This window comes from Rutilus rutilus (genome assembly GCF_951802725.1).
Source record: "Rutilus rutilus genome assembly, chromosome: 17".
Lineage (NCBI taxonomy): Eukaryota > Metazoa > Chordata > Actinopteri > Cypriniformes > Leuciscidae > Rutilus > Rutilus rutilus.
Genome location: NC_140230.1, coordinates 10,874,045 through 10,888,448, shown reverse-complemented (window position 1 = coordinate 10,888,448; position 14,404 = coordinate 10,874,045). Strand labels below are relative to the sequence as shown.

At 40.0% G+C, this 14,404-nt stretch overlaps 1 protein-coding gene across 7 annotated transcripts in view; it reads right to left on the bottom strand.

The window, feature by feature from the left end:
* triob (trio Rho guanine nucleotide exchange factor b) overlaps positions 1 to 14,404 on the bottom strand; it is a 163,826-nt gene that overhangs the window by 49,549 nt on the left and 99,873 nt on the right. For all 7 annotated transcript variants that reach the window (XR_014625016.1, XR_014625017.1, XR_014625018.1 and 4 more), the window contains exons 15-16: positions 9,868 to 10,063; positions 4,992 to 5,158 (exon numbers count right to left, since the gene is read on the bottom strand). Coding sequence is in view for 4 of the 7 variants with exons in the window: in XM_084385350.1 (XP_084241476.1) it covers positions 4,992 to 5,158; positions 9,868 to 10,063 (363 nt within the window). In the remaining 3 variants the exon portion in view is untranslated. The remainder of the gene's footprint in view (positions 1 to 4,991; positions 5,159 to 9,867; positions 10,064 to 14,404) is intronic.

Genomic DNA, 14,404 nt, shown 5'->3' with positions numbered 1-14,404 from the left:
TTGCTCATTATCATTTAAAAAGACATGCACCAAAACGGGTCGCTGTGAACAGAGCTGTTTTTGAGGAGGTAAAAAGGGTGTTGTTTTACACAACCATTGAGGAATTTTAACCAAAGTATGTTACAAACTTTACATGAAGACCCTAAAGAATCATACCAACTTGTGGAAAATGGGCATTCGATGACCCCTTTAAGGCTAACATATTTATACTAAAAGCTAAAAAACTTAATTTTTGATTTTAGGGGGCCTTTAGATAGAGTTAAGTGTACTACACTTGGTAGCTGAAAGAAATGTTTGAAGTCTACACATCATCAATGCCTATTCAGAATTAAGTGACAGTATTCAGAAGTCACAGGTACTCATTTCATTTGTAAAAAGGTTAGCCAAATAAAATAGTGGTCAGTTACATATTGAAATCTTAAGTGCACTATAAAAAAAAACACAGCTTGTTTAATTTTAAAGGTCAGAGAGAGGGTGAACAAAATTTTTGGTTTTGTGCGGGAAACCGTGACTAAAATGGGCAGAAGAGGGAAAAATGTTACAAAGTGCACAATACTGCCTTTTACAGCTCGTAAATGAGCTGAGGCAACTTCTAGTGTACTGTAAACGGAGATTGCATCAGTGGGGAAAGTGAGAGATATTTTGTATTGACAGATGTGCTCTCTGACTCCACCTTTAGGTCTAAATTCCTGACAATTAGTCTCCTGACACATTGACTCACACTTTACACACCTGCTTTAGTGCTGATACACCGACAGTGACAGATAGCAAAACTATGTTTCTTGCATAAATGTAAATAAACACTGAAAACTGCCAGACTGGCGCACATTTTCCCTGAAAAGCCAAAAAAACAACAACAAAAAAACATGATTACGTGTCTACTAACCACCACACACCCACTCAAATACTCCTTAAACCACACGGGCGTCCCAGCTCCTCCACATCTCTAATCATTCCTTTCCTCTAGAGCAGTCCAGACAAAAATAAATATAAAATAATAAAATAAATAAATGAAAGGATGAAATGAGATTACCAGCTGCTCCTCCTGGCCTAGTTTTTCCTTCTCATTTTAAGCGTGCCCTGCATTTCCATTCAGCTCCTGTATGTAGTCAGATCCGCCACTCAAAACTGACTATTAACACTGCACTTCATTAACTATTAAAATGGCAGCATTAACAAGTTGTTAACAAACATTCAAAATTTCTTAATGGAACAGTATAGTAGTTCAAATACTAATACATATGCAAATATAAAAACACTATGGGCCAGAAAATTCTACTGATCCTTGCCACAATCTCGGGTAGCAAGTCGATTCCCTTTCCCCACCATTTTACTCTTTCCCCGCCAATAAGGGAAATTTCCGTAATTTATGAGACAACGCTTCCCCACCAGTGACGGAATTTTCCGGCTGTCCGTGTTTTCACTGTTATACGGTAGGCGCGCTATGACACATCTTCTGAAAGAGTACAGAATCTCCTGATCAAAACACATGTGAAGAATAAGCAGAAACAAGTGATAGCATATGTAAGCAGATGCACATGTAAAATAACGCAATCATCAACATTAAACAGCATATTAATCAAAACTGGCTAATGTTACTGAATAAAATGTCGACCCGGGACCAGCTATAGGACTGTGAAGCTTTGGGGGTGTTGATAGACTCAGTCTACTCCATCTATATTTAGATCATGGCTCTGAATCCGATCCAGGCATAGTCTTTGACAAACATTTGAAAAACAAAACTATTTTTGGGGCTAAAGGCACAATAATTGACAAGATAATAAACTGACTTCTTCATTTCTTGACATGACATGGTTAGATTCAAATGGTCAATATCATTTATTAGGTTAGCTGTCCACCTTAGAGATAATCACCATGTTTATAATAAAATCATCATATTTAAAAATATAACATTAATCATATAAAATACAATTTATTGTTACTGTGAAGACCCCTTGTTATCTGATGTTCTCCACGAACATCATTCTAAACTCAGGGGTTGCAGTGAGGAAGTGGCACAAATCGAAATATCCTACTGACCTTGGTCTTTGTCAATCCCTCCTCTCTTCCTTCTCTGCTAATATCTCTACTGCTAAAATTACTTACTATCACAACAAAATGAACAATTCTTCTGAGTCTCGCATGCTTTTCAAAACCTTCTCTTTTCTCAACCCTCCTCCTCCTTCATCAACCCTAACAGCTGACGATTTTGCCACATTCTTCATAAATAAAACAACCACCATCAACGGCCAATTTACCAAACCACAAACTGACACACATATCTTACCAGCTAACACACACATTCTACCCTCCTTCTCTCTGCTTTCAGAGGCAGAGGTCTCCAAACTCCTCCTTTCCAATCACCCTACTACCTGTCTGCTTGATCCTATTCCCACTAATCTACTTCAATTCAAGCCATTTCTACCTCAGTTGTACCCACACTCACACACATCATCAACACCTCTCTTCACACTGGTACTTTTCCCACAGCATTTAAGCAGGCTTGGGTAACCCCACTGCTTAAAGGGATAGTTCACCCAAAAATCACACACATGACCAGCGTCGGCCAATAGTGAGCCTACGTGTGACGTACAACACAGAAGCGCTGCGCTATAACACTACGTGAACTCACTCGAGGCCCAGAGAGAAGGAAATGAATAGTGGAATAAAGTCGTTATTTTTGTTTACTTTTTGCGCACAAAAAGTATTCTCGTCGCTTGATAAACTTAAGATTGAGCCACTGTAGTCACATGGACTACTTTGATGATGTCTTTATTACCTTTCTGGACATGGACAGTATACCGTACATACATTTTCAATGGAGGGACAGAAAGCTCTCTGACTAAATCTAAAACATCTTAAACTGTGTTCCGAAGATGAACGGAGGTCTTACGGGCTTGGAACGACATGAGGGTGAGTCATTAATGACATAATTTTCATTTTTGGGTGAACTAACCCTTTAAGAAACCCACTCTAAATCCAGCACATCTGGCAAATTACAGACCGGTATCTCCTCTTCCATTCGTCGCGAAAACACTTGAACGAGTTGTTTTCAACTAGATCTCTTCCTTCCTTACACAGAACAACCTCTTGGACAACAATCAGTCTGGTTTCAAAAGCGGACACTCAACTGAGACTGCCCTGCTCTCAGTAACTGAAGCTCTGAGACTGGCAAGAGCAGCTTCCAAATCCTCAGTTCTCATCCTGCTGGATCTGTCTGCTGCCTTTGACACAGTTAACCACCAGATCTTCTTGTCAATCCTAAAGACAAAGGGCATCTCGGGAACCACACTCCAATGGTTCAAGTCTTACCTCTCAGGTAGGTCATTCGGGGTGTCGTGGAGGGGTGTGGTGTGGTGTCTAAGACCCAACATCTAGCTACAGGGGTGCCTCAGGGCTCAGTGCTTGGGCCACTTCTCTTCTCCATCTACATGACATCACTAGGATCTGTGATTCAGAAACATGGCTTTTCCTATCACTGCTACGCTGATGACACACAACTCTACCTCTCATTCTAGCTGGATGATCTGACAGTAGCCGCTCGCATCTCAGCCTGCCTGACAGACATTTCTGGCTGGATGAAGGACCACGACCTTCAACTAAACCTCGCGAAGACAGAGCTGCTCGTGGTCCCGGCCAACCCAACACTACACCACAACTTCTCCATTCAGCTAGGTTTGTCATCCATAAGTCCATCAAAGTCAGCCAGGAACCTTGGAGTCGTGATTGATGATCAATTGAACTTCACAGACAACATTGCTAGAACTGCCCGGTCCTGCAGATTTGCCTTACACAACATTAGGAAGATCAGGCCCTTCCTATCAGAGCATGCTACAGAACTCCTTGTCCATTGTAATGCTCTCCTGGCAGGTCTTCCAGCTTGCACTATCAAATCTCTGCAACTGATCCAAAATGCTGCAGCCAGATTGGTCTTTAACGAGCCGAAGAGAGCACACGTCACACCTCTCCTCACAAAACTGCACTGGTTGCCAGTTGCTGCTCGCATCAAATTCAAGTCACTGACTTTTGCCTACAGAACAACCGGAGCTCTGCTCCTTTTTACCTAAACTCATTACTTCAGACTCACGAACAATCCAGAAACTTGCGCTCTGCAAGTAAACGTCATCTTGTGGTGCCATCTCAAAGAGGTACAAAATCTCTTTCTCTGACCTTTATCTGGTCTGTTCCATGCTGGTGGAATGACCTGCCTAACTCAACCCGAGCTGCTGAGTCCGTGAACATTTTAAAGAAACGGCTGAAGACGCATCTTTTTCGGTAACACTTGATCCATTAATACTAACACTTTTTCTTCTATTCTACATCTATATAAAAAAAAAATAATAATAATAAAAAAACATGTACTGCGTTAGATTAAACTGGGAAGGGTCATAGCACTGGCATATAGCTGTCCTATTGTTAGTTTAACTGCTTCCATTGTTCTCATTTGTAAGTCGCTTTGGATAAAAGAGTGTGCTAAATAAATAAATGTAAATGTGAAATGTGAAATGAATCCTACATGTATCTTTGTTAGTGAAACAAAAGACACTGCCTAAAATATTATGAGCTTAATTATCATTATTTACTGGAAGGAGACACCACCTATCAGTTACATCAGAAAAAAAGTCATGCACATTGAGAGACAATGTAATAAACCTAAGATATGTAACAAAGCGTCAGAGGTATTAGTGTACAAGGCAGTGTCTGATTTTCAGCCTCAGTTTAGCCTAAATTCACTACTCATGAGTCACTGCTCAGGTACAGACAGAGGAAATTCCCACCTGCAATATAAAATCTCTATTGGATAATTATTCATGACACATTAATTATGGCAGTGCGTTAGAAGGAACAAATCATACAGTGGTTGTTTTGTTCTCAGCTGAGAAAGCTGTATCATGATCTGAAATGTAAACATCTATGTCTTTGTGTTTGTGCCTGAGTGAGTTCTTGAGTGTGTGGGTGGGTGGACAGTGAGACAGACAGACAGGTGTTACCTGTTTGACTTCGGCCTGTAAGTGTCGGAGCTGCACACACTGCTCCAGGTGTCGTCTGTGTTGTTCTGCGGCGGCGTCCACCTCCTGCTGTTTCTCATGCAGGAAATCTAACAGATCCTGCACTCGCGTCGCCATGTCAACGTCACGGTCGCACAACAACTCCACACCTTCACAGAGAAGGACAAAGAGACATAGTGAAAGAGAGGCAAATGTGTAAATAATCTCCTCTGACAAATAAATTGAGCTTTTGTCAAAATGGTTTTACAGTATCTCATAAAAATGAGTATACACCCCTCAGATTTTAGTAAACATTTTAGTATATCTACTCAAAGGACAATACTATAGAAATGAAACTTGGATATATTTTATAGTCGTCATTGTGCTGCTTGTATAGCAGTATATATTTACTGTCCTCTGAAAATAACTCAACATACAGCCATTATTGTCAAAATAGCTGGTAACAAAAGTGAGTACACCCTAAGTGATAATAGCGGTACGTCGTTTAACCATGCAATGACACATGTTCTATTCATCATGTTCATGTTTTTGTCTGCTTGACAGGACCATACAAATTGTTGTATCTTGTAATAGAGCAGTTACAATTTGTGCTTTGAGTACAATTCCTGTACTGACCACTGGATGTTCAACATGGCACCTCATGGCAAATAACTCTCTAAGGATTTGAGAATTAGAATTCTTGCTCTCCACAAAGATGGCCTAGGCTATAAGAAGATTGGTGACACTCTGAAACTGAGTTACAGTACATACAGAGGTTTTCCAAGACGGGTTCCACTCGGAACAGGCCTCGCAAGGGTCAGTCGAAGAAGTTGAGTCCTTGTGCTACGAGTTAGGTGCAGAAGATGGCTTAAAAAAACAGACGCATGAGTCCTGCCAGCATTGCTTTAGATCTTGCAGAAGCAGAAGGTCATTTTGTCAGTGCTCAAACCATACGGCGCACTCTGCAACAAGTCGGTTTGCATGGCCGTCGTCCCAGAAGGAAGTCTCTTCTGAAGCTGGCTCACAAGATGGCCCGCAAACAGTTTGCTGAAGGCAACCTGTCCAAGAGCATGAATTACTGGAACCATGTCCTGTGGTCTGATGAGTCTAAGATAAACTTGTTTGGCTCAGATGGTGTCCAACATGTGTGGAGACGCCCTGGTGAGGAGTACCAAGAAAATTGTGTCTTGCCTACAGTCAAGCATGGTGGTGGTAGCATCATGGTCTGGGGCTGCATGCTGCTGGCACTGGGGAGCTGCGCTTCATTGAGGGAAACATGGATTCCAACATGTACTGTGACATTCTGAAGCGGAACATGATGCCCTCCCTTCAGAAACTGGGCCGAACGGCATGATAACGACCCCAAACACACCACCAAGATGACAACTGCCTTGCTGAGGAAACTGAAGGTGAAGGTGATGGAGTGGCCAAGTATGTCTCCAGACCTGAACCCTATTGAGCACCTGTGGAGCATCCTCAAGCGAAAGTTGGAGAAGCACCATGTGTCTAACATCCAGCAGCTCCGTGATGCCATTATGGAGGAGTGGAAGAGGATCCCAGCAACAACCTGTGCAGCTCTGGTGAATTCCATGGCCAGGAGGATTAAGGCAGTGCTAGATAACAATGGTGCTCACACAAAATATCTATTTATCTATCTGTCTGTCTTCTAAAATTCAAAATATTACCGAAAACTATAATGGCATATCATGACACTAAAATAACACTGATATACATACATTGAGAATCATCACTGAGACTGAATAATGACAATTACAAACGCAAAAATGTTACAAAATATTCATAATATGAAACTGTATATATGTTTTTCGCTTCTTTTTTCATTTAATGACATATGACGTGAACATGTTTTAAACAGGTTTCCTGAGTTTCACCCAAAAAGTTTGACTTATAAATTCTAGGATCTTTCACAGATCAAGGAAAGGAAATATCAACTGAATAAATAAGAAGTAGCACCACATGCAAAGGCAGGATATGTTGGTAATCCGTAAGAAGACTTTAGTATGAGGACTTCATCAAGCCTGAGACTGCCGGTAATTTTTGGCCAAGACATCAATTGGACAAGACAAAGACCAGATTAAAGAACACAGGCATTAGATAGGCCACAATAAACATTGAGGAGGGAGGTGGAGGATTACAGATATTTGATTTATTTGAACTTAACCCTATTTAAATTATGGGAATTTCACAAGGAATCAGGTGAATTATTATCCTAATGGTTCTTTCTCCAATCCCAAAAGTGATAGTTCACCTAAAAATGAACCTTCTGGCATCATTTACTCACCATCATGTCATTTCAAACCTGTATGAATTTCTTCAGCAGAACACAAAAGAAAATATTTTAAAGAACGTTGAAAACCGAACAGTTCTGGTTGACAACTTTTTTCAATACAGGGTAGGAATGACATGAGGGTGAGTAAATGATGATACAATTAAACATTTTGGTGAACTAAAATATGCAAGGACAACTTTACAATTAAGTAGCACTTTAGCACTTGGGTGCCATCAAAATTGCTTAGTTTGTTTAAGCATCCCGACAAGCAGAAATGACACTTCAGCTTCAAGGGCATCAAAATGACATTTGCCTTCTGTAATGGGACATTTTGTGAATATTCAGCTGGAATATCTGATTGTATGTACAGTATAGGGATTTGATTGGGTTGCAGATAGACAGCTATGACATTATCAGTTTCATTTGACACAATTACAAAGTTATTACTTCTTTAGAATAATGTGCACTGATAATTCACACACAATACAACCTGGAACATTTAGACAGGAAGTAAATGGGGTCAATTTTGATTTCTTGCTGTCTTTAAAGTCCAATTTGCCAGTTGAATACCATGCGAAAAATAAGCTAAATCAACACTGAAAATGATAGCTGACCTATAAAACAATCAGCATACAAAAGTGCAGATACCTGGGTCTTAGCACACACATTGTCACACACACAGACATACTCACATTTTACACCCGTAGCCCAGAGTTGCAATGGGCTAAAACTCTGAGAGTACTCCAGCTTTGCGTTTGTATATGTGCCTCCGCAAAAGGATGCTAGTGAAAAGAGGATTCGTTTTGCTCTCTGCTATCTGTGCGTGCTATCAGATGTCAAATCTTGTCTGTGTGTGTGTGTGTGTGTGACCAGTGATTTTGCTAGGCGGTGTGAGTCTATAGGATTACAGGGCCATGTGGGAGGAAGGGAGGGAGGGTTGCTGGGTGTCTGGTTGGACCAGCTGTGTTTGGCTTTAGAGTTTAGCGTTTAGCTACGTCCTCTCCTACCCCTTAAGCCTGCTCTGAACTGACATACTAACACACACACACACACACACACACATCTCTGATGCCTCACGTGATCCTGTGACCGCAAAGGTCACACAAAGACATCATACAAAGACGGCTGGACAGATATCAAATGCACACACTACGGCTCAAAAGAGTGTTATAATTAAGATTTTTTTCATTTTTCATTTTTTTTTAAAGAAATCTCTTATGCGCATCAATGTTGCATTTATTTGATCAAACAATACAGAAAAACAGTAATAATGTGAAATATTATAACAATTTAAATAACAATTTATTCTATTTGAATATAATTATAATGTAATTCATTCCTGTGATGGCAAAGCTGAATTTTCAGCAGCCATTACTCCATTATTTAGTGTCATTCAATCATAAAAAAATATATATATATATTATAATAATAATTTTTTCATATTTTCCACAAAAATATCAAACAGAAAAAAATACTGTTTTCACAATTTAAAACAATACGAACCATTATTAATAACTGAGCAACAAATCAATATCAATAGAATGAATTCTGAAGGATCATGTGACACTGAATACTGGAGTAATGATGCTGAAAATTTAGCTTTGCCATCACAGGGACAAATTACTTTTTTTATATATACAGTGCTATGCATAAGTTTAGACACCCATACTAAAGTTGACTAAAAAGAGGAATAAAAAATCATCTTTTGGAAATTGAACTTAATGCTTTAATTTAAAAAATTTGGAAAAATCCAACCTTTAAGGACACCAATTTTCTTTGTGAATGAATAATGCATCGTAAATAAATTAATGTTCTTCCTTAAAATACAGGGTGCATAAGTTTGGACACCCCTATGTTAAATTCCCATAGAGGCAGGCAGATTTTTATTTTTAAAGGCCAGTTACTTCATGGATCCAGGATACTATGCATCCTGATAAAGTTCCCTTGGCCTTTGGAATTAAAATAGCCCCACATCATCACATAGCCTTCACCATACCTAGAGATTGGCATGGTTTTATTTCAGTTAGCCTAATAGCTAGTTTGATTTGCATTGAGAGATGATCTTATGGAAAGTACCCCATGCCAATCTCTAGGTATGGTGAAGGCTATGTGATGATGTGGGGCTATTTTAATTCCAAAGGCCAAGGGAACTTTATCAGGATGCATAGTATCCTAAACAAAAAATAAAATAAAAAAACTTAAAAATAAAAATCTGCCTGCCTCTATGGGAATTTAACATAGGGGTGTCCAAACTTATGCACCCTGTATTTTAAGGAAGAACATTTATTTATTTACGATACATTATTCATTCACAAAGAAAATTGGTGTCCTTAAAGGTTGGATTTTTCCAAATTTTTTAAATTAAGGCATTAAGTTCAATTTCCAAAAGATGATTTTTTTATTCCTCTTTTTAGTCAACTTTAGCATGGGTGTCTAAACTTATGCATAGCACTGTATATATATATATTTAAATACTGTTATTTTAAATTTGAACGATATTTGACAATATAACCGTTTTACTTAATTTTGTATTAAATACATTATTTTAGTCTTATTTAGATACTACTATAGTTTAATATGAGTGCTCACCTGAGGCCTGAACTTCAGTGACGTACTGCAGGAGTTCCTGGCCCTGGTGTATGACATGGAATGTGAGGTTGTTCATGGTGAGAGCTTTATCAGCGTGATGTTGCAGTCTCTGCTCAGCTAGCGTTAGATCCTCAGTGTCAAACTCATTCATCTGCTGAGACAGCTCCTCATTCCACGACTCCAGGTCAGAGATGACCTACACAACAACACCATAATGAAGCATGGATAATGTATCAGCAATCATATCCTTGAACAAACACGGTTTTTAATCCAATTTATTAGTCTGAAAATGCAGTATTTGGAATACTGGAAGCAGTATTTAATTTAATATTTAAAAATATATAAAATAAAGTATTGAAAAAATGTATTATTCATGTACTGTATATGGACCATGCAAATACCATATTATAATTAATTAAGATTAAGATAAAACTAAGAATGTAAGGCTGAGGTATACATGTACAGTTTGTTCAATGGGTTGTACTTTTATGTAATCTGCTGTGAAGGCATATTGGCTATAAAAATAAAACATTCCCAGAAATGATGTTGAACATGCAAGAGAAAATGAACAACTTAATAGGCTATAAAGAGTTGCCCTGACAACAGGTGAGTAAAAACAGAAGCAACATGAATCAGAGAACAAGCGCTTGGCAAACAGTTCACTTCAGTCAATAAATTAGCAAATATCCACACTTCTAACATCACTTCATATAGAGCATATTCAAAGCTTTACAATGCAACTCACTAAATTATTCCTCAATACCAATACATAAGTCAAAACACAGTGCTTAAGTTCCTAAAAACACACCATTTGTCACTGATACAGCGATTTGGTAAAGTTTAAAGACATGATTTAAACAACTTATTCTCCCACATTCCTCTTGTCAAAAGTCACTCACTCTGCACTGTTGTGTGATTGAGAATTCCTCCTTCTCTAATTAAAATGAGCATTTTTCCCAGCTGTTCTGAGTGAAGCGTTGATGATGACTAGAGCAGGAACACAACAATTTTCTTTAAGGAGTAAATGTGTTCTTCAACGTGTGGGAGCAGCGTTTGGGAAATCACACGCCCACAGCTGTACCTTCTGGCACCCTGCCGCCTTAACTGACATTGCCAACCCGCCCTGCTCTGAGTAACAACATTAAGTGTAACAAGGAGGAGTTCATCTACCATCGTCAACTACCATCCCATACATACTGGAAGTTATACTTGACATCCACCTATGCTGTCTTTGTACAGATTTCAGGCTGTGAAGTCATCAATATTTACATGCTCTTTGTCTTGGTTTTACCTAATCTATCAGCAAAGTATCAGTGGCACGTGAGCACCTTCAAAAGTGGAATGTGATACTCCTTGATCTGTTTTGGATTATGTTACAGTGAGCGATATCACTTTTACTACAAAAGCCAACTCGTTTTGTGGACTCTGATTACATCATATTGGGTTTCCTATGAACAAAACATTCAGAACACAGCCACCAAAGGTCAATCGCAAAGAATGATGGGCTTACTGTGTCTTGCTGTGGTAGCAATTCAACACTCACCATTCAGATAATCAATGGAAATATTTTTTGATCCAACAAACAGAAACACTCAGAAGACACAGCTAACCTCATATAAACTAAGACGATAACCGGTAGGGAATAGAACAAAACAGGGAGAATATATACATGGTGAACAAAACGAGACACAGATGAGACTAATAATACAGTAACTTTAGAAACAAACGAGGACATAACCAAGGAAACCGAAATTAAACAGAGCGGGGAAACAGGAACTAAAGAAACAATAACAGAATGTCAAAATACAAGTCCACATGACAGAACATAAATGTGACTTTACTCCCCCTCCCAGAAAGTGTCTCCTCGCGCCATAACTGAAGGTCCAACAGTGGAGGGCAAGAGGAGGTTTAGAAAGTGAGCGAGGAGCTGGTGACAGACAGAGACCTGGAGGAGCCGGTAGAGGGAGACACCACAGCGGAGCCGACGGAGGGAGGAGCCAGGGTGGAGCATTGTTTAACAGTCGCAGCAGAACCAGGGTACCGACCGACGGAGGCAGATTCGGGAGATGTGGAGACCCAGGTGAAGCAGAGAGGACGACGGACTAGAGCGACATTGATGGCTTGGAAGCTCAAGGTGGAGCCGCTGGCTCGCAGGACCGAGGTATCGGTCGACGGGGGCTCAGCAGACCAGAGCAACGCCGGAGGGAGTGAGGACCAAGGTGAAGCCGGAGGGAAAGAGGAGCCTGGTGAAGCCGGAGAGTTGGACGGAGCTTGATAGGAAGGTGGAGCCGAGGAGCTGGATGACAACAGCGGAGATATTGGGCTGGGCAGAGCCAGCGAAGTGAACAACACCAGTGAGTCGGGCGGGACCGAGTGGGATGCAGGAGCTTGTAGACTTGGCAGGAACATTGGAGGACGAAGGACTCCAGACAGAACTGGACCATCTAAACAGCTGGACAGGACTGTCAGAGGAGTGAGTTCAAGGGTGGGGACAAGGGTATGACCTGGATCTTTGGACCATAAATCTATTAGCCAATGGTCTGCTCATGGCTCTAGGATAGACAGGACAGGATACGCACACTCTGGTGACAAGCTCTGGCCTCGGAGCATAGCCGAGGGGACATAGTAGTATGTCGGGACATAGTAGCCAACTTTGGCTTCGGGACGGACATGTTGGCTGGCTCTGGCTCAATAGCGGGAGTGGGCTCTAGCGTGGGTTCCATGGCGAGCGTACCTACTCCACAAACTCGAGAGGCAGGTGTGCCTTGAATTTCTCGTTGAGGCCTCTGCGATAAAACATGCAGATGGAGCAGTCCAGGTAGTGAGTAGTGAGCCAGGTCAAGAAAATCTCTCATGTGATTCTCGAGGGAACATTCTCGAGGAGGATGAGCACTGCTAGCAAGTACACACACACACATATATATATATATATTTTTTTTTTTCTTGTGAGGGCAAGTTATTCTGTCATGTGGTGGCAATCCAACACACAGGGCTCAGATAATCAATGAAAGCAGATATATACATGGTGAACAAAACATATAATATGTAATACATATCTATAGAAACAAATGAGGACATACTGTAATCAGTAACTAAGGAAACTGAAACAGAATGGGGAAATAGAAGCTAAAGGAAACAGAACAGAATTGACAATAAGAGTCCACATACTTTGCCAAGGAAGGGCAGGGACAAATATAAGTCACTTAACAAAAACTGTCAATGTTAAAATATCGATTGTAAAATAAATATTTTTTTACTTGTGAATGGCCGTCAATGGAGAAACATTTTGCCTGAATAATAATGTAATTACAATATCATACCAGCAGGGACAAAAAGCCCATGATATCTAATCAAACCTTAAAGGGATAGTTCACTTTGAAATTAATTTTTGATATGTTTTAGCTTACCTCAAGGGCATCCAAGATGTAGGTGTCTTTGTTTCCGCAGTAGTTTCAATTTTGATATTTTTAGGTCAAACCATTCTTGTCTGTCAGTCATATAATGCAGGTCTGTGGTCACTGTCTCAAAACACAAGCACAGAGTCCAAATTAAAACAATTCCCCATCGTCCAAATGAAACAATTCCCCATCATAAGTACACATTGATGGCCTAAGACACGAAACGAGCGGTTTGTGTGAGAAAACGAACAGTATTTATATAGTTTTTAGCTCTTGAAAACAGCACACGTCCAAATGGTCTGACGGCGCGGGCGAGTATAGATGTATACATAGATGTCGCCTTGGCTACTGCAGTTCATTGGAACGAAACCGTAGCAAAGCGACATCTAGTGTATATATCTATGCGGGTATAGATGTATACACTAGATGTCGCCTTCGCTACTGCAGTTCATTGGAACGAAACCGTAGCCAAGGCGACATCTATGTATACATCTATACTCGCCCGCGCCGTCAGACCATTTGGACGTGTGCTGTTTTTAAGAGCTAAAAACTATATAAATACTGTTCGTTTTCTCACACAAACCGCTCGTTTCGTGTCTTAGGCCATCAATGTGTACTTATGATGGGGAATTGTTTCATTTGGACGATGGGGAATTGTTTTAATTTGGACTCTGCTTGTGTTTTGAGACAGTGACCACAGACCTGCATTATATGACTGACAGACAAGAACGGTTTGACCTAAAAATATCAAAATTGAAACTACTGCGGAAACAAAGACACCTACATCTTGGATGCCCTTGAGGTAAGCTAAAACATATCAAAAATTAATTTCAAAGTGAACTATCCCTTTAAGCACTTGGTCATATTACAACAATGGTTCAGCTTTATATTAGGTGCCTTTAACTACTATGTAATTACGTCAGAAAAAAAGCTAAATAAATAAATAATTGTCATAATGTACTTATTGTGTTCATGTTTTATTGCAAAACACTTGCTGCTACTGAGGTGGAATATGGTTAGGGTTATGGACAGGTTTTGTAGTATGGTTATGTTTAAGCATAGGTTAAGGGTAGGTAAGGTAAGGGTCAACAGTAGAGATGCGCAATTTAGATACACATAAGTACCAGAAAAAAAAAGAA